The sequence below is a fragment of the Trachinotus anak genome, unplaced genomic scaffold, assembly GCF_046630095.1.
Source record: "Trachinotus anak isolate AG129_WGS33_773 ecotype Australia unplaced genomic scaffold, CSIRO_AGI_Tana_v1 ptg000028l, whole genome shotgun sequence".
NCBI lineage: Eukaryota > Metazoa > Chordata > Actinopteri > Carangiformes > Carangidae > Trachinotus > Trachinotus anak.
The window spans coordinates 541,763-566,649 of NW_027273879.1; the positions used below are offsets into that span (position 1 = coordinate 541,763).

Genomic DNA, 24,887 nt, shown 5'->3' on the forward strand with positions numbered 1-24,887 from the left:
CCCAGAGGAAGCTCTTCCTGTGTTTAATGAGTAACAGTTCCTGGGAGTTGGGTTGGTCTCCGTTCAGACAAACCACATGCTGCGGTGAATGTTTCACAACATATTCACCCGAGAATTAATTACACTCGTTATCACATTCCCCCTCCATCCATCCATCCTCCATCCCTCTGTCTCCATCTGTCTCTCTTATCTCTCTCTTTCTGCCTCAGCTCATTGATTCATGACTCCACATTCTCTCCACACCTTTGTTTTTTTCTCTCTACTGTGTCTTAAGCCAGCACATCTGTTGTTTTTAGGCTACAAAGGCTCATCACAGTGACAGTGTATTAAAGACTGAGAGGGCACAGAGCCAGATGTCAAACAGTTCAGTCTCCTAATAAACACTGAGGCTCTCAGGTTACTGAGAACTTTTCATATAAATGTCGTGATATCTACTAATGTCAAACAAACTCAAAACATAATCTGAAATTAAAGCGTTTTATATTAACAATTGATCAAGTGACTGTGACTGTGAGGAGTCATATGTAGCGATGAACAGAGTTATCACCAACTCTGAATCTCTCCTCTGATTGGCTGACTGTTTTCTGAGTAATCCAATAAAAATATAGCAGATTTCAGGTAAACACTCAGAGAAACCAAATCCTTCAAGGTTGGATGGTGGGTCCAGGTGGGCGGGGCTTGGGGTGTGGCTGAGGGCGGTGACAGCTTTGTTGTGACATCACAAAGTTCCAGAAGTCCTGACGGCTGGTTTTAAGGCTCAGTTTCTGAATACAGGCTGTGTGCATTTGTCTGTGGACTGAGGCTTTGATACTTTCACAGTATTAATATAGAACCTAGACCTGCTTTATAATCACAAACACATGGACATCTACCTTTAGACTGGATGGAGCTTTAAGTCACACCTGCCAGGCTCTGTCATCCATGACTGTTGTTGTTCCAGGTGGGAGTCATCAGGGACATGGTGGTGGCTCCTGTCTTGACTTTTTAAAGATGTGCAGGAGTTTCTTTGCAGCTTATTTGTGTATAATCAAGTCTACGTGTGCATCCATCTGTTCCTCCATGATCCTGTAAATTTCAGTGAGCTGATTCTCTGCAGGACTCAGGTTTCTGGGCCGTAAAGCCAAACGAGCCACATTCATTACCCCCGCTCACTCTGCTAAAACTGCACCATTAACTGCACCACTGTTGCGGTCAGCGAGCTTTATCAGCAGAAGGTTAAAGTCATAAAGAGCTGAATAGGTCAGCAGCCGGGCTGTCGGCTGTGACGGCTGAAGACGAGGAAATCCTGTCGTCAACTAAATGAGTTTTCGTCAGAATTAACTGTCGTCACGTGGTGGAGGCAGAGCAGCAACACCAGAAACACCTCTCTGTATAATACTGCTCAGTTGTAACAGCACGACCTCATCCTTTGAAATGATCATATAGTTGAATCAGGAGTGTCCACATACTTTTGGCCATGAAGTGTGTTTTCATTTGTTGTTGTTTGCTGAAGATCATTTGTTGTGTATCATCTCATTCAGGTGGTGAAAGCAGACTCACCACAGAGGGCTGCAGCTGTGAGTGAACCCCCCCCCCCCCCCCCCCCACGTGTGCACAGAGTGGACAGGGGGTCTTTGTGCTCACTGAGGGTGGGGCTCAGTGCAGTTTGGTTTAATGGCATGAACACACACACGCCTGACACAGAGATTCTGACATGCTGCAGCCCCACCCAGCAGCTTTAATTACGTGTATTAAGAACCATTCACAGTTCACATGGATAATGAAGAATATCAGCAGTTTTTACACTTTACACTTTGTCTTTTATTCTTTTTGTATCAGATCTTTGCTGAGCAAACTAACTGTCTTAGATCTTGGCCTCACCTGAAGGATCTTGAGTTAAATGCTGAGGATTTGACACAAACCTGGATTTTTGTTTTTCTAAACTGGGTTCAAATTCATCTGGAGCTGTTGTCACACACAGGACCAATAGTTTAAATAATAAAACCAACAGCCCTGTCTCCTACACATCACCTCTCCATACAACTACACAGAAAATGTGTTTTGTAAGAAACATAATTATATTTTCTATTAACATGTTGAGGAAGTCTTTGCAAATACATTGATACTGAACATGTCAGTAAAATATTCACAGACGTGTTTGTTTTGTGCCACAATTTCATCTGCTTATTTCCACATCCAGCTGTTACAGAGCAACGTGATCATGGTGTCTGTCACCTGGTGAATCTCAGTCCAGTTCCCGCTCTTTTAGCTCCGTGTTTGGTCTCCACCAGCTGCTGAGGGAAACGTCTGGCTCTTTAGCACGCGTCGTCACATCGTCACATTGTTTTCACATTAAACTGATTACAGTCTGTACTGTTCATCATCAGTCAGGTTATGTTACATGAATGCAGCGATAAATCAGTGGAGTTATTTTTACTTCCTGTTTGAGAACAGGGTCCAGATCTGGAAGTTCAGTGAACCTCCTCTAAACAGAGTTCAGCTGCTGAATCAGACTCTGTCAGAGGAAAAACAGAGGCAGCTTTGCTGTGACCAGGTCTGCACCTTACTCCACCCTGCCCCCACCCATCTCCATCAGCCCCCCCCCCCCCCAAACAGGACCGGACACACACACACACACATATATGTGCTGTATATAGGTACTGGCTGGCTGTTTACACCACTCGACTCTGTGCGGCACGCTCACATGTGGCTTCCTGAAAAAGCTGCCCCTGTACAGCCTGCTGATCCTGGATAAGGTAAATACACGCTCCGGTCATTACGCCCCCTCCTCATGTTCACCTCTGCAACAAGAACCGAGTTCAGCACCAGAGAGAGGAGGCATGAAAGACCTGTGTCTGAGAGGTGGCGACCGGACAGACTTCGCTAGAGTTCAGCCACAGGACAGCATCAGAGAGTCTCAGTTCACTGACCTCACATCTGTTTAATATCCAGGAGCTCGTCCTCTCTCACTGGTCGCACAACATCCAGATGTTCATGGTCCCCTCAGGATGAACACCACTGACTCTGATCCTCTGACTTCCATCTAACGCCAGGACCAGGTCAACATTTTACTTTGGTTAATGACCAGATAAACACTGAATAGACTCATGTTTCCTATAGTGTTCAGCATCAGTAAGTGAAGGCATCATCGTTCACTCAGCGCATCACTCAGGGCTGACTTTAGCTCAGTTTTATTTATGCACTTCAAACTTTAAACTGCTTTCTTTTTAAAAGACAGCACACAAATAAAACTGCTTTTCCTTCAGATCAAACCTGAACCTGCCTGTACAGGTGAACTATGCTCGACGTGAGAGAGAAACTGGGTGTTTTTTGGTAAACTGGGTCAACTGAACCCTGAAGTGTGACAAACGATCGCTGGACATTTGGTCTGATCTTGAGTCTGTGAAGAAAGAGCAGGTCACACCCAGCATCTTTCAGCAACACGCTTCAGTTCACTCCTGTGGTTTGTGGGTGTGGGTCAGGATTTCTGTGTGTGAAAGAGTCACAGATACAGGTGTCACTGCTGTGGAAAGTAACGAGGTACATTCACTCAAGTACTGTACTTAAGTACAATTTTGAGGTACTTGTACTTTACTTGAGTATTTTTATCTTCTACTTTACTCTTCAACTCAACTACAGTCACATTTTACTCCTCTGTATTTATTTCACTTGTTACTTTGCAGGTTAAGGTTTTAAATAACTTATGATGAGCTTATAAAATAAAGATGAAATCATTTATGGCTTGTGACCTGTTTTCTAGTTGTGTCTCCTTGTTATGTTTCAGTTGTCTTCATTTAAACAGTTTGGGCTCAAATGGGGTAAAAGTCCCAAGCTTTACAACATAGGTTTGCATGAGAACTTTATTTTTTCTTGGTCCCTCTCCCATGAATCATCTGACAACCACTCACATTTATCTGGTGACCCCTCGGAGGGGCCCGACCCCTGGGTTGGGAACAACTAGATTAACTATCTAACTGTATATAAAGTGGTTAAAACCACATTTTTAAAAAACAAAATGCTACTTACACATTGATGCATCGGTAGTAACAAAAAGCCATTTTTCTGCAGTGGCAATACTTTTCCTTTTTATCGATATATTTTATTGATGATAGTTTTACTTCAGTAGGATTTTAAAAGCAACACTCTGACTGGTAATGCAGTATTTTTATATTATTGTATTGGTACTTTTACTTCAGTAAAGGACCTGAACACTTCCACCACAGTATTTTGCAGACATGCTATGAGGCTGTCAGTGAAAATGTTGAAATCTATTGATGTTGTGACTTCAGAGAACACAGTGAGGAAACATGGAGGGAGAAAATGAGTCACAGAGAAGAGGAGACCGAGGATGAGGCTTCTCCTGGGACGAGGTTTAACGTTTCTCCCAGCCTCTATCTCAGCACACACATGTGAGACAGGAGACGCACCGTGAGATAAACAGAGACCCAGCGGCACCTACTTTACCACAGGACGGTCACTGCTGCTGAGAACTCTCTGTGGGAAATACATGATAGTGGTGAAGAGGACGTCACGGGTCAACCAGGGACCACAGCCTTTGAAGAGGCTAATTTATGTGGATAAGGTGGATTAGCAGCTCCTGTCGTCCAAACTTTAATTCAGAAAGAAAATGTGAGAACCTGATCCAAGTAATGTCTGATAGCTGCACTGAATGAAATTACATCAAAGAACTCTCTTTAGGTTGGTAAGAAATTCCTGTAAAAGTGGATCATACATACATCATACAATTCAATATAAGTTCAGTGTTCAGTGCAGTGCATTTATTAATATACACTGTAAGACTGCAGGTGACAGTTCTTTTTATTATCCTTCAGTCTGCTGCTTATTTTCTATATCAATCAATTCATCACTTGTATTAAAAAAAAAGTCCAGGATGACGTCTTCAAATCTGCTGGTATCAGTGTAAGAAAACCAAATACATTCAGTTTATTATCATATAAGACAAAGAAAAGCCGCAGATGTTCACAGTAGATGAGCTACAAATGTTTGGCTTTTTTGCTAAAAAAAACCCCGTTAAATTCAACTTGTTAATCTACTGCCTGTTTCAGCTCTGTGTATATTGTGAACAAAAAAGGGTGATACAAGTGGAAGAGTAAAAATATACACTCTATTGCAGTGGTTCCCAAACTATGGGCCAGTAGGTTTTGCATATATGAGCAAAAGAGAGTAATTTTGGTGAAAGAAATTTAATTATAAAAAATAAATAACAACAAAAATTTAATTTAATTTAATTTAATTTAATTTTATTTAGATTTTCAAGTGGACCATGAGTAAGAAAATTCCCAAGAAGATCATCATGTATAGAGACATTTGTATGTTGGTTCCTTTCTTGAGCTAAATGTTGATTTAAGTTGAAGAAGCTGGAGAAACATCATGTGACAAAGGAAACAGTGTGTTGCTGTTACAGGGTGAGAGTCCACAGAGGGAGGAGGACGTGGTGGACGGATGGATCATCACAACTTCAGCACAGAAGACTTTGTTTCCTGTTTCCAACTGTCAGCATTTCTGTCCTTCATGTTCACATGTTTAAAAGGATACAGCTGCCCCCCCCCCCCCCCCCCCCCCCCCCCTCCCCCAGCCTCTATCTCCTGCCTCTCTCTGCTGAAGCCCGGTCAGAGGCGACCCAGACCTGCAGCACAAGAGGCCTCTGTGTGTTGTTCCACAGGAGACTGTTGGTGGTGAAGTCAGTCCTACCAGAAACATTCTCTGTGGATCCGCTCTGTGGCTTTGTGAGTGTTTGGTGGAGGTCTGAATGTGTGTGGCTCTGTTCAGGTCCGTCAGGGCGAGCCAGGTACAGCCAAGTGGTATTTCCTCAGGGGGTAAGACAGCAAGGCGGGCACTTCACTTCTCTGACTCTTTCATGTGTGTGCTGTCATAAAAGTAGCCCAAGGTAAATCTCAGGCGTAAATACACTGGAATATTTTCTTTAAATAACATGTGAACATGATGCTTTGGAAAGAAATACAAAGGAATGGGAGTCTGAGACGAACACGCAGGCTTCAAATGAAGAACATAAGGGAGGAGAGACCACAGGATCTTTCACTCAGTCCAACCTGAATGATCCATGAGGCGTCTGAAATGTGTGGCTGCCGCAGACCGCCAGACGAGAGCTGGGTCGGGGGTCGACTCGCCCCTTCTCAGCTGCCAGTTGTTTAGTGTTATAGTCACAGATAGAGGGTGCAACACTCCACACTGGCCAGCAGATGTCAGTGATGCTACAGGCTTGACAGGTAAACCAGGCTGGACAGAGCTGTTGTACTGCAGGTGCAGAGACATCAGGACTATGTGACTGTGGCTCAGAGGAAGAAACAGTTAAACCTGTAAACACAGAGACAGGAGCTAAAGAAATGTGGGGTTTGAGTGTTCTTCATCTGAAGAATGTATTCATTTATTGATGTATTTATTCTGGGGTAACTCTGGGGATGAAGGCACTGTAACACTCACACTCATGCTCCTCCCGCGCCGGCCCCACTCCAGGACGGCAGGCGGCGGTAATGCTCCTGGAAGCTGGTTGACAACCGCCAATCAAACCACAGGAAGAAGAAGCCGAAGAAGAAACAGCACAGATTTGTTTTGTTGTCGGGAATAGTGCTGTGCTGCTTGTGATTGTCGACAGTAACATTTGATTTTCAGGTCGTAAAAGTCTTAAAATCCACCGACAATGAGCCTGTCTCTAAGGTAAAGCAGTCCGTCTCTGTTCAGCTCCTAACGCGCCAGCAGCCAGTTAGCTCGCTCACGTTAGCTAGCGCTAGCACGTCTGGCTCTTTGAAAACCACATTATCTCATTTACTAAGTCACAGTTTGAGTGAATGTTAAAGCAGCTGTCACAGGTAACGAAGATTAAACGGGTGTTACAGTAAATTAAATAAACCCAGTCGGTTCTGTGAGCTGTGGAGGGACTTGTGCAGCGGGACGTTGACGCTACAGACCCGGGGGACACGGTTCGAGCTTCGCTGGCTGCGTTCACGGGCGCCTCGGATAAAGTGGTTCTTCTGACTTTGTTGTGTTCAAGTGCTTTAGGTCTGAATGTGGAAACAACTTGATGTATTTTGATGCTCAGCGCGTTAAAACAACTCACTGAAAGCTGTTTCCAGTATTAGTGTTTCTTATTATCAGGGTTACTGTTAATAAATAACTTTTCTAACTAATCATGGCCACCCAAACTGGACAGCAATTAACGTTTATAACGTAATACCACAATACAAATTAAATGTTCATAAAATTGATATGCAAGATGTGGATTTGCACCACTAACCAAAGGTTTCCCACCATCAACTAAATATTTCCTTTCATCCACCATGTTTTTGTTATTTGACGTCAGCACCTCAGACAGTAATGTACCAAAAGTTTCTAAATTGTTGTTCCCACATTCATGTGAATTTTCCCTCTCAGAAACAAATTTTTCCGATTATTCCAATGCGACATGATTTTCGGGGATCATCTTTTAGAGAAACCCAGGTTATTACCTGAACAGTTTTGCAGTTCTGAAGTTGTGTTTTGAACAGTCTTTAGTTTTCCTGGAACAATATAGTTCAGATTTAACAAGTTCATGTACAGTGGGTTTTGATCTGAACCCGGTCTTATGTGGTGAAATCACCCTTTTTTCTGTCTTTACAAGTAGAGAAAAGGTTTCACAAATGTTGAAACACAGAATTAGTTGTAACACTGGGATCTGTCTTTCCAGAACGGAGCTTGCAGCAGACAAAACCAAACGCAAGAAGAGGAGAGAGGTCACCAAGGATCAGAAACATGAAATCAAAGAAGCTCTTGAGTTGTTTGACACTGACAAAGATAAAGAAATTGAAAATGAACTGAAGATGAGCAACAGAGACAAAAACCAAGCCATAAAGTCCGAAGAGCTCTCTGTCGACCTCCGTGATGAAATTGTGGCGAGGCATAAATCAGGGCAAGGCTATAAAACCATTTCTAAAGCTTTGAGTGTTCCCAGGAGCACAGTGGCCTCAATAATAGTGAAATGGAAGAAGTTTGGAACCACTAAGACTCTTCCTAGAGTTGGGCGACCGGCCAAACTGAGTAACCGGGCAAGAAGGGCCTTGGTCAGGGAGGTGACCAAGAACCCAACGGTCACTCTAACAGAGCTTCAGAAGTTCACTGCAGAGATGGGAGATCCTGCCGGGAAGACAACCATCTTAGCAGCACTTCATAAATCAGGTTTTTATTGTAAAGTGGCTAGACAGAAGCCACTTTGAGTAAATGCATGTGACAGCCTGATGGAGTTTGTCAAACTGCATTTAAAGGACTCATGAGGATGATGAGGAGCAAGATTCTCTGGTCTGAATCCAAACCCTGTCCATCTGCTCATCACCTGGTTAATACCAACCCTGCAGTGAAGCTGGGTGGTGGCAGCATCATGCTGGGGGGGGGGGGCTTCTCAGAGACAGGGACAGGGAGACAGCTCAGAACTGAGGGAAGGATCAGTGCAGCCAAACACAAAGAGGTCCTTGAAGAAAACTTCCTCTCAAGTCCATGTGACCTGTAACTGGACCAGCGGCTGATCTTTTAGCACAACAATGACTCAGAGCAAACAGCTGGAACAGCTGGAACAGCTGCAGGACCTGTCTCTGCTTCACATCTGACAGGATTAATGGGACAAACTGCTCAACTCCAGGTGTACGACCCTGCGGAGACTTAACCAACAAGGCTTGAAGCTGTAACTGCTGCCGAAGCGGTTTCTGCAATATGCTGGATTACTGGTCTGAATACTTTTGTAAATGGGAAATTTCACTTTTTGTCTTTTTTTTTTTTTTTTTAAATAAATTTACAAAAAAAACCTCTAAATGTGTGCTTTGTTATTATGGGCTATTGAGTGTAAATCGATGGGAAAGAATAAATCTACGACATAATAGAGCGTACAAAAAAAAGTTTTAATATTTGCTGAATCAGTCTGTGCACTTTCCTCGATATTCAATAAAGTTAAAAACAAAAAAACGATGACGTTAGCCAATCAGACAACACTTTGCTGCTGCCTGGTAACCGCCGACCAATGGGAGGCTTCTGTGGGAGCGCGGATAAACGGATTTGTTGTGTTGTCAGTGATCTCTGTTTGGCGACAGCAACGTTTGATTTTAAGATCATAAAAATCCGACAATCCACCGAGAATGAGTCTGTCCCTGAGGTAAACCAGCCGGACCCGGCTTCGCTCTTCAGTTTCTCCGGAACAGCTCATTTTAAAGCGCCAGCAGCAGCAGCACAGAGGCTAGCTCATTCATGTTAGCTAGCGTTAGCATGTCTGAAAACAGCAGCGTCAGAATTAGCTCATCCACCAAGTTCCAGTTTGCGGGTAGTCGCGGCCGCAGTGCAGCTCAGTGTTAAATTTAAAGTGAATCTCATGTGATAGTTAAAGACTGGAGCTCCAGCGGTACCTGGGCTGAAAAGACCCTCTGGGTTTTTCAGCATCGACAGTTCATGTTTTAGAGAAAGCGATGGTTTCCCGAGCGTTTGCTAAAAACATGAAGCACAAGGTGGAACTTACACGACAACTCCCGGCTTTTGCTCTGGACCTGGTCTGAGTTTGGCTAGATGGACGGAGAAGCAGTGAAATTGCCTTTTCTTGTGTGTTTTCACAAATAGAAGAAAAGGTTTTGCTAATCTGAAACAGTTTTGAACAGTATTTCGCTTTTATGGGCCAATCTAGTCCTGATTTGACAATTTCAGGTATAATGGTTTTTGATCTCTACCTGGTCAAATGTAAACCTGTGTTTTACAGCTACAGTCACTGGCGTCTACGTGTTCATCAAATCCAGGTTTGACAAGAGTAAACGTTGGTGTTTTTGAGTTAGACCTGGTTTATTATTGTGTAAAAAAACAGTGAAATCCCCTTTTTCTAAAATGTGAAAAAGTGTTCAAGTTTTAACTAGGAGGTCTAACACCTCTTCACAACAGTAACTGGATTAAAAGATGGAGAATAAGTCACAGAGTGTTTTAACTTTCCCTTTAACTGCCAAAATAGACCTATACACTACACATATACACTATACACTACAGTTTGTGTATCACAGCTGTCTGAATTAGTGACCCTAACTCTGGAGGTTCCAGTTTAAAATAAAATGTTTGCAGTGGTAATAATGCTGAAGTTCCCGACTAGCTCTCAGAATTAGTTGTAACATTGGCATCTGTCTTTCCAGAACGGAGCTTGTTGCCGACAAAACCAAACGCAAGAAGAGGAGAGAGCTCACCGAGGATCAGAAACATGAAATCAAAGAAGCCTTCGAGTTGTTTGACACTGACAAAGATAAAGAAATTGATTACCACGAGCTGAAGGTGAGCAGAGAAGGACACCAGTCAGTCAGTTATTTTATCGTCAGTATTCGTCTACCTTAACAAACAGAAGGGGAGGTTGTGACAATATGTCCTTCATCTTCACTGGTTGGCCGTAGGCTTGGGTCAGATTTCAATAATATCAAATATTACAATATTTTCTGCCATATGCAATATTTCTCAAAATATCTGAAAAGACTGAAAAGAATATCTTCACTTAATGTATATAGTACCTTGGCATGTGACAAATAAAACCTTTAGACGCAGCTAAACATAAAATACAATAATATAGTCATGTATTATTAAAAAATATGAACTGAAACATGAAATGCATCATGATATTTGGACTGGAGTGTATTGAGATATTACATCTTGAATATTGCCTGAGCCTAGTTGGTGGAGGCATACAACCATGAGGAGGCAAAGCCAGTCTGAATCTACGTTAAATCCACCTCCTGGTCTCAGCGGTGCTTTGGACAGGGACCAGAATGATTCTGACAGACTTTCTCTGTTTAGAACTAAACCACACAGCTGATGAGCAGTGAGTAGTTGTTTGTGCTTTGGTGAGATGTGATTGATTGTTGTACTTTCTGGTGCATTAAAGGAGAGTGACAGCCTGTATGAAGGAGTACCAGCGTGAAAAACCAGGCTGGTTAGAGGATTCTCCATGAATCGCTCAGCCTCAAAGCAGCATCGAGACCCTCACCATGGGTGTGAATCAATCTGTCCACTGAGAAATGATCCTGAAGTTATTCCATTTAAATGTATATCACAGTTAAAAATTCCCAACAGGTGGCAATGCGCGCGCTCGGCTTTGAAGTGAAGAAAGTGGATGTTCTGAAGATTCTTAAAGACTATGACCGAGAGGGAAATGGCAAAATAACATTTGAGGATTTCAACGAAGTAGGTGAGTTTTCCTCGTCCTCGGCTGAATCTCTACGCAGAGACATACTGATGGTGTGGGAGGGAGGAATCATGGACATCCTGAACATGTCCACATCTCTCTGCAGTGACCGATCGCATCCTGGAGCGAGACCCGAAGGAGGAGATCATGAAGGCCTTCAGGCTATTTGATGACGACGAGTCGGGAAAGATCAGCCTGAGGAACCTGAGGCGAGTCGCTCGAGAGCTCGGGGAGAACATCGGTGACGAGGAGCTGCGCAGCATGATCGATGAGTTTGATGCTGACGGAGACGGTGAAAGTAAGTGATCATTTCCACGTTCCTACATCAGGTTTGAGTGAGACTCTAAAGCAGGCAAAACCTAAATATGATGCAAACTGATGCAAGGTCCCACCTCAACTTCATTTATTCATTCATATAATAGACACAACAAATGATGAAGGCTGAATTCTTCCTTATGTGAGGAGGTTGTTAAACGATCATACACTGAAACAGGCTGTTAATTATCAATCACTCAGTAACAGTATTAGTTCTTTATTATCATTTGGTGGGTTAGATGAAATGTTTTGAGGGGCCATGTCCTATAAACCCTGCATTAACTTCAAAATAAGATCACACTTTAATAGAATTAAACATCTCCATGTTCCAGCTTCTTAGAGACGTCTCCCAACAATTCAGTTGTCAAAACCATTGTGAGTTATTCTTCCTTTAAATACATTCAGAGTTATTCTCAGACTGAACTGTCTCTCTCTCTCTCTTCAGTAAACCAGGAGGAGTTTCTTTCCATCATGACCGGAGACTCCTGATGAGGACACCTGACGTCTGGAGGAGTTTTATGGAAGCTGGGGAGGTTTGAGTCAGATTGGTCGTCCACACTGAGAGAAACTGAGTGACTGAACATGTGTGTGTGCGTGAAGGTGAACGAGCGTCAACACGGACGCGCAGGTTCCTCTGAAGTAGACTGGAGCTGGACCATGACTCATTATAAGAGAGGTGTGGACTGTGTGACCGCATCGCACAGACCAGGTGGACATGTTGTTATCACGCCGGCCTTTTATTCACCTTTGATCCCGTGTTGTTGAGTTTGACATGTTTCTGTTTTAATACAATTTACTGTAACTTCACCTTAAAACTGTGTCAAAGACCAAACCAGCTTTGATGAATTAGATGTTGTTAGTGTTGGTGATTAAATGGGACAAATAGGGGGAAAGTTTTATCGTCTGTGTCTGTGACATTGAAACTGTAAACTGTGCAGAATGTTTGAATGTGATATTTATTTTGTACAAAATAAATCCGTTTGACAGCAAGTCTTTTTGTAGATGCTTTATTTAGGATTTTTAGTTTAAATCCAACAGCAACATCTCAAAAAGAGATGGAACATTAAAAAAGAAAAAAAGAAAACGTATCCGAGGGAAGATCTGAGTCATGGCTGTTGTTTCTCACAGTCATCTGAGTGTTCAATGTTCTAATAGTGAATTCAGTTCAATAACATCATTAAATATCTGCACATACTCTACAGCCACGGACATACTGTGAGACAATGTGCCGCTGGACACAGATGTGTAACACCCGTCTTATAACGTCTTATGTCTCTGTAATGTTTTGTGTCTTTTCAGTGTCTCTTTGTTTTGTGTGTCTTTGACGTTGTTTTGTGTTTATTTGACATCATTTTTTTGTCGTTTGTAATGTATGTGTAACATTTTAAACTGTGTAAGGCTGCTTTATTCAGATTAACTTACATGGAGTCTTGATATGTCCAACTCTGCTTATGTCCAGGTTACTATTTCACTACTCAGGATTTCCTTCAGTTCTCCGCTGCCACCTGGTTCCTGCTGTTTGATAATTGTCCAGCAGAGGGAGTCAGTCGGTCGTGACTCCACTTCAAACCTAAATCAGTCTCAGTACATTCACTATATTCTGCTCTTTGAAGGCACCATCAAGAAATTCACATTCAGAGCAGGTCAGACAGAAACTACCAGCTTCACTTTCTCTTTGTAAATAATCAGTTCCTGATTTACCGCTGAAGTGAGGAGCAGCTGAGCGTCTAATTAATAAGTGTTGTCACATTAACATCAACATATGATGTAATGGCACCAGATGATAAAACAGATACTTTACACTTGAATATCTGATGTTTAAAACCACAGCGGCCTCGAACCCCGACAGTGTACGTTAGTCCCATGTGCTGATGACGTATGTGTTGAAATGATGAACCCGCTGCTCACAACAGACGCAGAACACCGACCACAAGCCCCTTTAGGCGGGTCCTGCTGCGCGCCCTGTCATTTGGCTCCCACAGACCTTTACATGTTGATTTAGATGAAGGCCCCTGGTCGTGAGTCAGTTCAACATGAAAACATCCCCAACTTCACTTTTCATCTGTCCCGGGCCCCGTCTGCTGCTCACAACAGGCTGTGGTCTGCTAACCCAATTTGCTTTGGTAACAAGTTGAGCCAATCACACAATGACAGAGCAGAGGACTCGTGGTTTTCTCCTGTGGGAGACAAATGAAAGTGATGCAGTAATAAAAGGCTGCAAAACACCACACACACACACACACACTGCAGGGATTGTGTTACCGAGTATGTGCGCTCAGGCTGAAGGTCAGCAGCGATGTCGATTATCAGAACCTGCATCTGGTCATCGCTGCGGGGACAGACATCATGACTTGCCCTTGCACTGGCACATGCTCAGCTGTTGGTCCCTGGACCGGAGCAACACATGCTCCAGAAATAAACCAACCCAGTTCCTCCCCAGTTACAACCTCAAAGTCGCCCCCCTGTGGTTTCCACTATATGACTCTGAGTACACACACACACACACACACACACACACACACACACACACACACACACACACACACGCTCTTTCATATTGCTGGTAATCATCTGTGTTGATGAGACTTCTAAAAATACCCCAGTCTGCCGAAGCTCGCCAGGGTCTGATTGCTCTCTGGTTAGGGGTAATAGCAGAGGTTAGCTTAGGCTCCAGATTTAGATGGGCTAATGGGATGAGAGCACACTGACTGATGTTTTCTACACTGGTGTAGTTTTGACTTTGAGGATTCTGTTTACTATTTATCATAACTATAACTGGGACATTCAGTGCAGGGAAGGTTGAGAAACAACATCCTATTAATAAATACCTGCATGTTGATCCGGCCATAAGAGAAACACAATCATAAACAAATGGCTTTATGATGCTGCACAACTGAGACAGATCATCAGTCTGTTTTCTTAAAGTAAAATCTGATCTCTGCATGCAGAATGTACAGTATTTACAAAACAGAGCAGCAGTGGAATAAGTATTCAGATCCTTTATGAAGTAAAAATACAAGTACTACTCTATAAAATACTCTATTCCAAGTAAATGTCCTGAATTCAAAATTGTACTGAAGAAAAAGCACATTAGTATTATCAGGAAAATGCATTTAAAGATACAGTTAATGAGTAATTTTCTGATAGTTAACTAACCAACAAATCTATTGATCAACAAACAGTCTGAGTGTTCAGTAGATTCGTTCTCTAATATGTGTCATATTTTTAAAGTTCTTTGTTTTATATGTAAAAGATTGATTTATGCCACTTTGTACTTTAACTTCAGGTGATTATTAAATGAAGAGAAATCACTGATGAATATGATGATGTACAATTTGTCAAAACTTACTGAAGTCACAAATTTCTACTTTAAATCAATATATTTCTTGAAAAGTTGAATTTTTCAGGAAGTCCATAAATGGTCCTTGTCTTTGGGTACATTTTTAACGTCCTTTTAGCCACTGAAGAAGCGATGACTGTTGTTTTTTCCCACCACACAGCAGTTGTGTGTTTGGCATCTAGATAACAAAAATAACAAATAACAAAAAACTTTGTTCCAGGACTTTTGATGTATTTTTACACATGAGGACCGGTGCACTTCCTCCGCCACTGGCCTGTGTGGACAGAACCACAGGTTTACATGTTCTCATGTTTGCTCAGTGGGCGCCTCTGAAGCGTCTGATTGGTAACCAGAGTCAGAGTTCAGCCCTCGTGTCCACCTGTCAGTCATTAGGCGAGCTATGCTGACCATGTGACAACACTTACCCTCTGACCCCTCCTGAGACAAGGGAACATGGGAGGGGGGGCTGTTTACAGCCAGGTTCGGTTGGATCTGTGATGGTATGAAGCTCCATTCATGTAGAAACAATGCGCATCAGTCACTGGGATTTGTGATGATGGTCACAGCAGAGACGTGTGAGTGTTCAGGATGATTCTCAGTGTTCATGACGCGTGTCAGCTGGACGTGTGACACTGATGTCCAGGTGGGGGCCGTGACCTTTGACCCATCCCGTAAGAATGACCTCAACCTGCATGGCCACCGTGAGTGGAGCCTGGTTGTAAAATGACTGGCATCTTAAGCAGCTCATCAGTGTTTTCAAAAGTATATGAAAGAAAAATGTAATAAAGCTTTGCTGTTTTTTCTTCTTCACTTTTTATATTATACTGTAATAGAACTGAAATGATTGGTTGATTAATTAATTGACATAAAAGGCATCCTGCAATATTTTTACTTACATTTTATGTCTCCCTTTAATTCAGACCTGCATCTTTACCTCCCAAACAAAGACACATCATAAATGCAGTAATGACAATACAGGCAACAACACTCAGGAAAAAAACACTAACTTTAAATTCACAAAACAAAGTCATAATGCAAACAGTTTCTTCTTTGCTCCGTGTTATTACTGTAAAGAAGTCAACTGTAAATCACTGGTTGCAGCTTCTCTTCTTCTGTGATAGTAAAATGAATATTTTAGTTGTTGGTTTAACAAAGAAAACTGTGATGGACGTGTGTCATTGTGTGATTTTATAGACCAAACAACAAATCAGTCAACCCAGAAAGTAATCAGCAGATTATTGCCAGTTATAATAAAAATAATAGTTTTAATGCACTTTGTAGCTGAAACAATCACAATCTGTCAATTAACCAATTAGTTGACCGACAGAAAGTTAAATTAATTAACAACTATTTTTACAGTTACTGTAAATATTTGTTTCATACTTCTGTTCTTTCTGAGTGTAAAATAACAAAATAGGGCGACCTGATCGTGGAGTGGTGAGGGCACATACCCACATGGGTGTAAATACCCTGGGTCTCTGGTTTGATTCCCAGCTGGCCGGACCATTTGCTGAGTATCATTCCCCGGCTCTCTCCCCACATTTCCTGTCTGTCTTCACTGTCACTGTCAAGTAAATAAAATAAAAATAATAAAATAAAGACAGAAAAATGCCCTAAAAAATTTAACAGCATTATAACCAATTCTTGATGAGTTCAATATAACAAATCATTACATAAACTGAGTCACGGACAGTGAGAGAAATGTTAACTCCTGACTGAGGTGTACGAGGGGGGTCGACTCAGACATGAGGGGGGAATGCCTCGAGACATGCTGTGGATCGTGGACTATGCCTGGCAGTTGGGTGAGGATGGATTAGTTTACACACGCTCATGGCTTTCACAGTAACTTCATCTCTCGGATATCCCAGCTTCACCCGGCCCGCACCACACAGCAGCGGACCTTCTCCCACTCTCCACAAAACAACCAAACCCTTCCTCAAAATGTTTCAGTCCTGGTGCAAAAACCAAAAAATATCCTTGTCACACTTTGAGTGACTTTTCTGATCCAGTTAAAGTACCATGAAGGAGTCTGTTTCCACCGTCTTCATCTTCATCAGAGGAAGAAGGTGGAAAGAAAAGTGTCACGTTTGCAGACAAGTTTAAGAGGATGTTTGAAGACTTTGTGCCTCCAGTAAAAATATTTTCTCTGCACACATCTGGTTCTCTTCAGAGTGAGCTTATTGCTTCTGTGATTGCTTATTTATGTTCCTGTGACACCTCATCCAGCTCCTCCTACACTATCTGCCTACACAGGATGCACACAGGCAAACACAAGCTCATGGTTACACATTACATACAGACCCACACATACATGTACTGTATAAACTGCACATGCAAGCATCACTGAACCGGTCTGAGACAAGAGGACGTAGAGCCTGAAACTCCAGGACAAACAGACCTGAGTCTTCTCTGCTCTCTCAGATGACATTTATTTATTTAACAATAACTGAGAAACAGTGGTCGTCATTTTCTAGTAATGTTAAGTGTCACAAATAAAAACACAAACAAAAGAAATAGGAACAATATGTATTGTATTTATAATTTAACTTTAACGGTCCAATATTTTAACTTCTCCTGTGTTTTATCTGAAGTGTTGATCACCATCAGAAGATATATCTGTGGTTTTAAGAACCAAAAACCATCTCAGTGTAGTTTTACATCTCCTCTCTCAGGCTTCTCTCTGCAGCTCTAGTAACAACAGGTCAGTCAGCCAATCAGAAGAGAGGATCTGAGCCTCTCTTCTGATTGGCTGACTGTTTTGTGCGTGATACAGTAAAAATATATCAGATTTCAGGTAAACACTCAGTAAAACCATCACCTCCAAGGTTGGATGGTGGGTTCAGATGGGCGGGGCTTGGGGCGTGGCTGAGGGCGTTGACTGCTTTGTTGTGACATCACAAAGTTCCAGGAGTTCTGACGGCTGGTTTTAAGGCTCAGTGTCTGAATACAGGCTGTGTGCATTTCTCTGTGGACTGAGGCTTTGATACTTTCACAGTATTGATATAGAACCTAGACCTGCTTTATAATCACAAACACATGGACATCTACCTTTAGACTGTGGAGCTTTAAACACGGAAAACATTCATGTTTAGTTAGTTAATTTTTTCATCAGAGTCAAAATGCTCTAGCTGTGAGCTTTGTGAAATACTTTTAAAAACCATTAGTAGGTTTTTCTAATCTAAGAAGACAATGGCTGCATCCAAAGTCACTTTCCTATTGTTGTCATTTTTAGGATCAATAAAATCTTTATTGGAAGCCCTGCACTGTGGGAATTACTCCTCCCAGCTCAAAGGGACAGCAAGTTAAAGTAAAACTGAACCTAATGGATCATTTAAACTCTGAAAGGCAGTGATGGGGCTGAGGGGGGCGGGGGTTTAGGGGTGGACTAAGGCTTCAGCTGATGGCTGAAGGTTTGTTTCAGTCTGTAAACGAGCCAGAACTAGAATTATTTCACTGACAGCTTGAATCTGCCATAATTCAATTTCAGCCCCGTGTTTTGGCGGCTTCCTGAAAACAGGGTGAAGCACAAACAGTTCCACCTCTTTTCATTTCCTCCCCCCTTTTCCTCAAGTCTAACTGGTGCAGACAGGAGTCTAAACAGCTCACAGGAGGGGGGGGTAAAAGAACGGCATATTTTTTTCCAGGAGGAGGTAAAGGATGGATGCAAATCAACGGTGGGGAAATGTAGCTGTAACACACCGGAGCGATTCACACATTCCTTCAAGCCTGAACGATAACAATCTGCCCTCGTCTCTGCCTCTGTGTGTTGTGAGAAGGAAATCAAGCTCAAAATTTATTTTCAGGTGGATTTATCCTTTACGCTCCAAATGTTTCCTCTCCATCACCAGGTTCTCTCTGACTAAACTTTCTGACCTGCAGTCGGGACCACGGTGAAGGTGAACTGCTTCATGAATGTTAGAGACTGTCCTGTAAAAAAGGGCGGCAGGTTACTGTGACCCATAGTTACCTTAGTTCTCCTATGATGGAATAATATGACCATATCTCAGGTTTTCTGTTTGTTAATTACTTGACACACAGAAAATATTTAACCAATTTGATAAAACAGTTAAGGTCTTGAAGCTGGATCCATGGTTGATATTCTACTTCAGTGATGCAAAATAGAGTAAAGTTGCCACGTCTGCAGCCCCTGGGGACTTTTCCAGGTTGGTAGAACAGCCTTTTAGAAATACTGAGTTCATCTCCTTTCACCTTTGGTTTCCAATGTGACGAACCTTCACCTTCACACGCCCCCACCAACGCAGCCTCCTGTGATGTTGTAACGAAGGACTGTTTCTGCTCCAAACCCTCATGTAGTCTTGTTGCTTGACGAACAACTGAAATGGTCAAAATAATTGCTGATTAATTTTCTTTTTTAGACGAGCTGTTTATTGGTTTAACATAACAAACTGTCATTTTGACACTTTGGTTTTTGTCCAGATTACACAAACAGGATGTAACTCATTGGTAGAGCTCCAGGCTTTATGCTAAGCTAAGCTAATCGGCTGGTTGTTTGCACGCAGATGTGAGAATGGCATTAATCTAATCATCAAGTGTATTTCCCAAAATGTGTGTGTTCCCAAATGTCATTTGGCTGTACGACACGATGTTGTCAGCATGACAAATGTTTTGTATGACTTCACACAGGAAGTTGTGTGTCAGCTGTCTTCTCCTTTGGTGTCTGTTGTAGAAACCAGTGGGAGTGTTTTGTTTGGGGCTTTTCAGTGATTCAGCCGTGTTTCTGCGCTGATATCCGATGGATTCATAGATCATGGAAGTCAGTCGGTCTCCTTCCCTCCTCCTGCTCAGGGCTGACAGGAGCAGACAGCTGAGGGTAATCCTCCGCCAAGCAGATGCTCGGTGCGCTGATATCTAGGACAAGCTCACAGGTTTGATCTCTCTCTCTCTCCCGGTGTAATGTGTAGAGCCGACGGCCTTTGGAGCAGTAATCCTGGGCTCTTACACCAAGGCCCACAGAGGCCCTGAGTGTCAGCAACACATTTTTCTCTCCCGCACACATACATACATACTCAGACACACACATATTCAAACACACATACAGGCAGCATCACTGACACCTCAGAGCTAAATATACCGGGAGTGGCAGCGACAGGTGATCGGGCTCCTCCACAGACGTACACTCGGCCAGCTCGGACACAGGGGGGGTCACAGGGTATGAGTGTAAGGGAGAGATGAGAGTATGTGTGTGTGTGTGTGTGTGTGTGTGTGTGTGTGTGTGTGTGTGTGTGTGTGTGAGTTTGATGGGAGGGAGGGGCCGGTGTTTGAGCGTCAGGGTCTGATCACTGTAGACTACCTCTGCTCAGTGTCGAGAGAGCTCAGATCCAAACGCAGCCCAGCTCTGGGTCCCCCTCTCTTCTAAGCCAGCTGGTCTGGCTTAATATCACCTCCTTTCTTTCACTTTCTTTTTTTTAAAATCCTTTTTCTTGTTTGATACAAGGGATTGACTGAGCAAACCCACAGCTGGAGCTGCTGGGGAACCTTCCAGGTGAAGACAGAACAAAAAGCGCTGGTGAGTGGACGGTGATGACGGATGATGCGTGGGTATGAAACCTTAGATTATGGCTGAATGGTGGTGGACAGACGAAGGGAAACATGAGCACTGGGCAGCAGAAAGAGGTTGGAGATAGAGACTGAATGCTGAATTGCTGCAAACAGTTGCTCATCCAGCAGATATGGAGCAAACGTTAGCTTTGATTTTAAGTCGTGTTTCTGGAAACTCAACAATTTTCAGTCCAGTGTTCCCTCTGTTAGCTCTGTGTTTGGTCTCCTCCAGCTCTTTAGCTGCTAAATGCTCCTCTATGTTCACCAGTTGTGTTGAAACTGGTTCACAGTTTCAAAGTATTTGATGCAGTCAAAATGGCGACACCTCATGGATTAAATCTGAGGCCATGATGAAAGTCAGTCAGAGGCCTTACTGCTAACATTATTGATATATTTCTCAGTAAAGTTTGTTTCATTAAAACCTTTTTACCTTTACACAGACTCTATAACTCAGGTTTTACTGAGACAGACTCACAGGTACATCCTGTAGCAGTGTGGCGTAACGAGGCTTGGGACGGTTACATGACTTTTTCTTTGAGTTTAACATCATTATATATGAACCCAGATCATTTATCAAGATTTTTTTACTGAAAACAGCTGATGAGAGCACTGAGTCGTTGTAAAACCAAAACAATGAGCTGAAAGATGCTAAAAAAAAAAGCTCCATAAAGCTGAAGGTTACTGCGATGATAATCCTCTGTGGGTTTGTCACTACGAGTGACACCTTTCACATTACACATTCATTTGATCTATTATAATATAAAAATATTGATTCGTGCAGCTTTAAATGTGGCTCTCTTTGTCGGTCAGTACACAGCAGCTGTGGGTACGGAGGAGTAACTTATACGTGTTTATGCATTTTCCCTCTGACAGTTGTGGTTTGGCTTGTAGTCTGTTGATTGACATGATAACTTGGTCAGTTACGTGGTCTGAGGTTTTCAGTTTGAGGATGTTCTGTTCATATCTTGTAGTTACCCAAACATAACAGGCTCAGTCATTGATGTCTAAAGCATGTGATGTGTTTAAGCTCTTTGAATATAGAATAAATGAGGTTGATTGTATTTGGCATTAAGTTCCAGATGTTGTTATGAGCCAGAACAGATCATTTAGGATGTTGTTGACAGCAGGACTGAGATTTCTGCATATAGTTGTGTGTGTCTTTATTTTTTTTAATCAAATTCAGAAGACAAAAATCTAATGTATTTAGTTATAAAGACAACTAGTCATCATCATTTTGTGCTTTACAGCTGCTGTATGATGCAATCCATGCTCTTCGTCATAGTGCATTTCTATGAAAACACTGCTGCTGATGAATAAAATGAAACTGGAACCTTTTGGAATAACAGACATATCTGACCCGCATTATGAGCTGCAGAAAAATCCTGTATGTTGGTACAAGAGCAGCTTAACAGTCTGTATTCATGTTGTTGGCTTCAATGAAAATTAGGTCTTCTGTGTTTCACAGTCTTCATTAATATTTCCAAAGTCAAGAAATAACACCCACACATAACTTTTACTAATGTTGCTTCTGAACTGTGTTTCTTGCTTGTTTTCCCACATTATATGCAAATAGATCAATTTAATCATGTAAGATGCTATACTGGGCTAATAATCTCCTCTCCTTTGAATAGAGAAGAAGAGGCTTGATGTGTCTTGTGCAGGCTAATGGAGAATCATTTTTATATTAAAAAGCTCAGTCAGTATATTATATAGACTATGTTGTGTGTGTGTGTGTGTGTGTGTGTGTGTGTGTGTGTATATATACATATATATATATATATATATATATATATATATATATATATAGGTATAATCATGGATTAACATAACTTCTTAATGACAGGAGCAAAATCCTGTACACATGTTTTTATTGTGTGCAGTTACAGGTGACCACTGATGGAGCATTTAAGATGCACTAATCAATATTTTTATATTAACATTAGGTCAAATGATGATGTGTAAAGAACCCACAGAGAATTATCACCAACTCTTCAGTTACCATCAGCTCTATGAAGCATTTTAGCATCTTTCAGCTCATTATTTTGGTTTTACTTTTGACAAATTGACTGTTCTGGTTCTGTTCTGTTCACCGCAGCAGATGTTTTCAGAGAAACATCTGTAGAAACCCTCAGTCCTCAACCTGCTCAGCAGCAAACAGCAGACAGACTCAGTCTGAGCAGCTGGTGAGCATAGAGGAGCATTTAGCAGCTAAAGAGCTGGAGGAGACCAAACACAGAGCTAACAGAGGGAACGCTGGACTGAGATTCATCAGGTGACACAAACAGCACAACACACGAATGATCATAATCATGTTGCTGTGACATTGTTTGCTACATCAACTTTATAATTTTTTTTTTTTTTGCTGCCCCCAATTGGCCAAAACAATATAAGTTCAGTATCCACCCCCTGCAGGGAAAAAGGAGTCAGATTTCCTCTGGATCTGAATACTTACTATTTGAAAGCTGTTTGGTGATGACCTTTGTGACATCATATTTTCCACTGACCCACCCACAGCTTCATATGTCACTGTTTGGTTGGTTTCAAGGGGAAACACACAAAAATTTCTCAATTTGCGGTTTGTCTTTTGGCTTGTTCTCTGTTCTCTGCTGTCACCTACTTCCTCATCTCCTCATCTTCCTGCATCACCCCTTCATCTGTGTGACACATGCACACATGATAGAGAGAGAGAGAGAGAGAGACAGACAGATAGATACTGTCTACGAGTTGTTAACTGTTCCACTGTAGAGTGATTCCTCCTCCAAACTTTTCACATAGTTTCATTTAAATAACTGTAATTATCCCAAATTTCACAACAAAATCAAGGATTAGAGAAAAGCCCAGAAACTGAAAACAGATCTGCTCATCAAAACTTTTTCTTTCCTATCATCTGTCGACCCCTCAGATTTATCTACTGTCCTTTGGAGGGGTCCGACCCCTATGTTGGGAACCACTGCACTAAATTATTTAGATCAGTCACAGGACACAGTTTTACTTTCACTGTGATGCTTTAAGAACATTTTGCTGGTAGTACTTTTACTTCAGTAGATTTTAAATGTAGTTTAGATGTAGTACTTTTACTTTTAGAATATTTTGAAACTGTGGTATTTGTATTTTGATTTAAGGGACCAAATGTGATTGTAATCAGCGTATTACTAATATAACTTTAATCACATTTGAAAGTCTGATAAATGAATGTGTGTGTGTGTGTGTGTGTGTGTGTGTGTGTTATGACACCAAACCAACGCCCTTGGTGGAGGAGCAGATGAAAGTGATAAGTGGGTGGGTTCTCGTGGTTTCCACTGGGGGGCGGTAGTGACCCTGAGCAGAGACTTGAGGGAGGTCCACTTCACACTGTGTCACATGAAACTGTTTTCTCACAGTTTGCAGACTTTATACCTGTTGAAATATGAATTCAAATGAAATCGAACAACACACCTGATGGATTAGTTTGGTTCCTCTGGTCTGTTCACGCACATCATGCTTCACCCTCTGCGTCTGAGAGCTTCAGTGTCTTTCCTTTGTGTGCGTGTCCGTGCGTGTGTTTGTATGTGCGTGTGCGCCTGTGATGTTGCCGCCTCCTGACGTCACCAGGTGCTCGCTGACAGCCTGATGGACTGAACCGCGGGACGGAGAGAGCGCAGAGCCACGGAGGACATGCGGGACTGAGCGCACAGGTAAGCTGCGGGCACCCCGGGCCGTGTGCGTGCGTGGGCGGGCGTGCGTGTGTGTGTGAGAGAGAGAGAGAGGGAGAGAGAGGGAGATGCGGGGGACATGCCTCTCGGTAAACAACAGGAAACAAACAGACGCGGTGTAATCCCGCTTTTCCCCGGGTCTGCGGATCTTCTCAGGGGGTCAGGACAGGCCGGAACACCCTCCTCACACTCTGGAGAACTTGTGTTTCAGTGGCTTTTGTTGGCGGGTGTAGTTTAGTCTGGAGCCCGGAGCAGCAGCGCGGGTAACAGGCTCGGTGCGGAGCCGCGGACCGGTCGCCTCCCCCCGGCAGAGACTGGAGGACACAGTCGGAACTTTGGTGCCACATGAGGAGAGAAAGCGCGGCGTGTTTGTCCGCCTCAGCAGCAGCTGGTAAGAGAGCGCACAGGACCTGTTGGAGAAAGTTAATGGAAACCATGATACTGCTCCATCCACGGGCTCTGAGGCGTTTATCCGCAGCGTGGCTGGAATAACCTCCTGAGGCTGCTGCTGGTGGAGCTTCATTATTTCCTGAGGCAGCCTGAACCCAGCCAGCAATTTTGAGCTGGCATGATTTTAATAATTGATCAATCATTTAAGTCATTTGTTGAGCATCAGTGCTGAACACTCACTGGTACCAGCTTCTCAAATGTCAACACTCACCAGTTTCTCAGTTATCTATGATGCTAAACTCAAATTGTTGGTTTTGTAATTGAAGCTATGAAGATATTTAAATATTTTATCTTGGGATTCAGGGAATAATCACAGATGGATGAGTATTTTCTGACATTTTATACCGTGATC

At 42.6% G+C, this 24,887-nt stretch overlaps 3 protein-coding genes and 2 long non-coding RNA genes across 10 annotated transcripts in view; 3 read left to right on the forward strand and 2 right to left on the reverse strand.

Moving 5' to 3' along the window:
- Positions 1–3,810: 3,810 nt before the first annotated feature.
- On the reverse strand, positions 3,811–7,077 carry LOC139611142 (uncharacterized). The gene is made up of 3 exons (XR_011686270.1): positions 6,442–7,077; positions 4,287–6,315; positions 3,811–4,190 (listed from the first exon to the last, which is right to left on the reverse strand). It is a non-coding gene; the product is annotated as an uncharacterized lncRNA (long non-coding RNA).
- Positions 7,078–7,420: 343 nt separating this feature from the next.
- Positions 7,421–8,207, forward strand: LOC139611823 (centrin-3-like). Its single transcript, XM_071466760.1, has 2 exons — positions 7,421–7,455; positions 7,682–8,207. Exons 1-2 carry the CDS (start codon positions 7,421–7,423, stop codon positions 8,205–8,207), a joined length of 561 nt encoding a protein of 186 aa, XP_071322861.1.
- Positions 8,208–8,973: 766 nt separating this feature from the next.
- Positions 8,974–12,484, forward strand: LOC139611141 (centrin-3). The gene is made up of 5 exons (XM_071465515.1): positions 8,974–9,133; positions 10,143–10,278; positions 11,068–11,182; positions 11,286–11,477; positions 11,940–12,484. The coding sequence occupies exons 1-5, from the start codon at positions 9,117–9,119 to the stop codon at positions 11,981–11,983; spliced, it is 504 nt and encodes a 167-aa protein (XP_071321616.1). The 5' UTR covers positions 8,974–9,116; the 3' UTR covers positions 11,984–12,484.
- Position 12,485: 1 nt separating this feature from the next.
- On the reverse strand, positions 12,486–23,977 carry LOC139611143 (uncharacterized). The gene is made up of 3 exons (XR_011686271.1): positions 23,829–23,977; positions 19,044–19,168; positions 12,486–16,398 (listed from the first exon to the last, which is right to left on the reverse strand). It is a non-coding gene; the product is annotated as an uncharacterized lncRNA (long non-coding RNA).
- LOC139611140 (myocyte-specific enhancer factor 2C-like) overlaps positions 20,143–24,887 on the forward strand; it is a 29,911-nt gene continuing 25,166 nt past the window's right edge. For 2 of the 6 annotated variants that reach the window (XR_011686268.1, XM_071465514.1), the window contains exons 1-2: positions 20,144–20,361; positions 23,985–24,067. The gene's annotated coding sequence lies outside the window, so the exon portion shown is untranslated. Of the gene's footprint in view, positions 20,362–23,984; positions 24,068–24,106; positions 24,477–24,887 lie in introns of those variants that run through there. The other 4 variants (XR_011686269.1, XM_071465513.1, XM_071465511.1 and 1 more) reach the window with 4 other exon arrangements.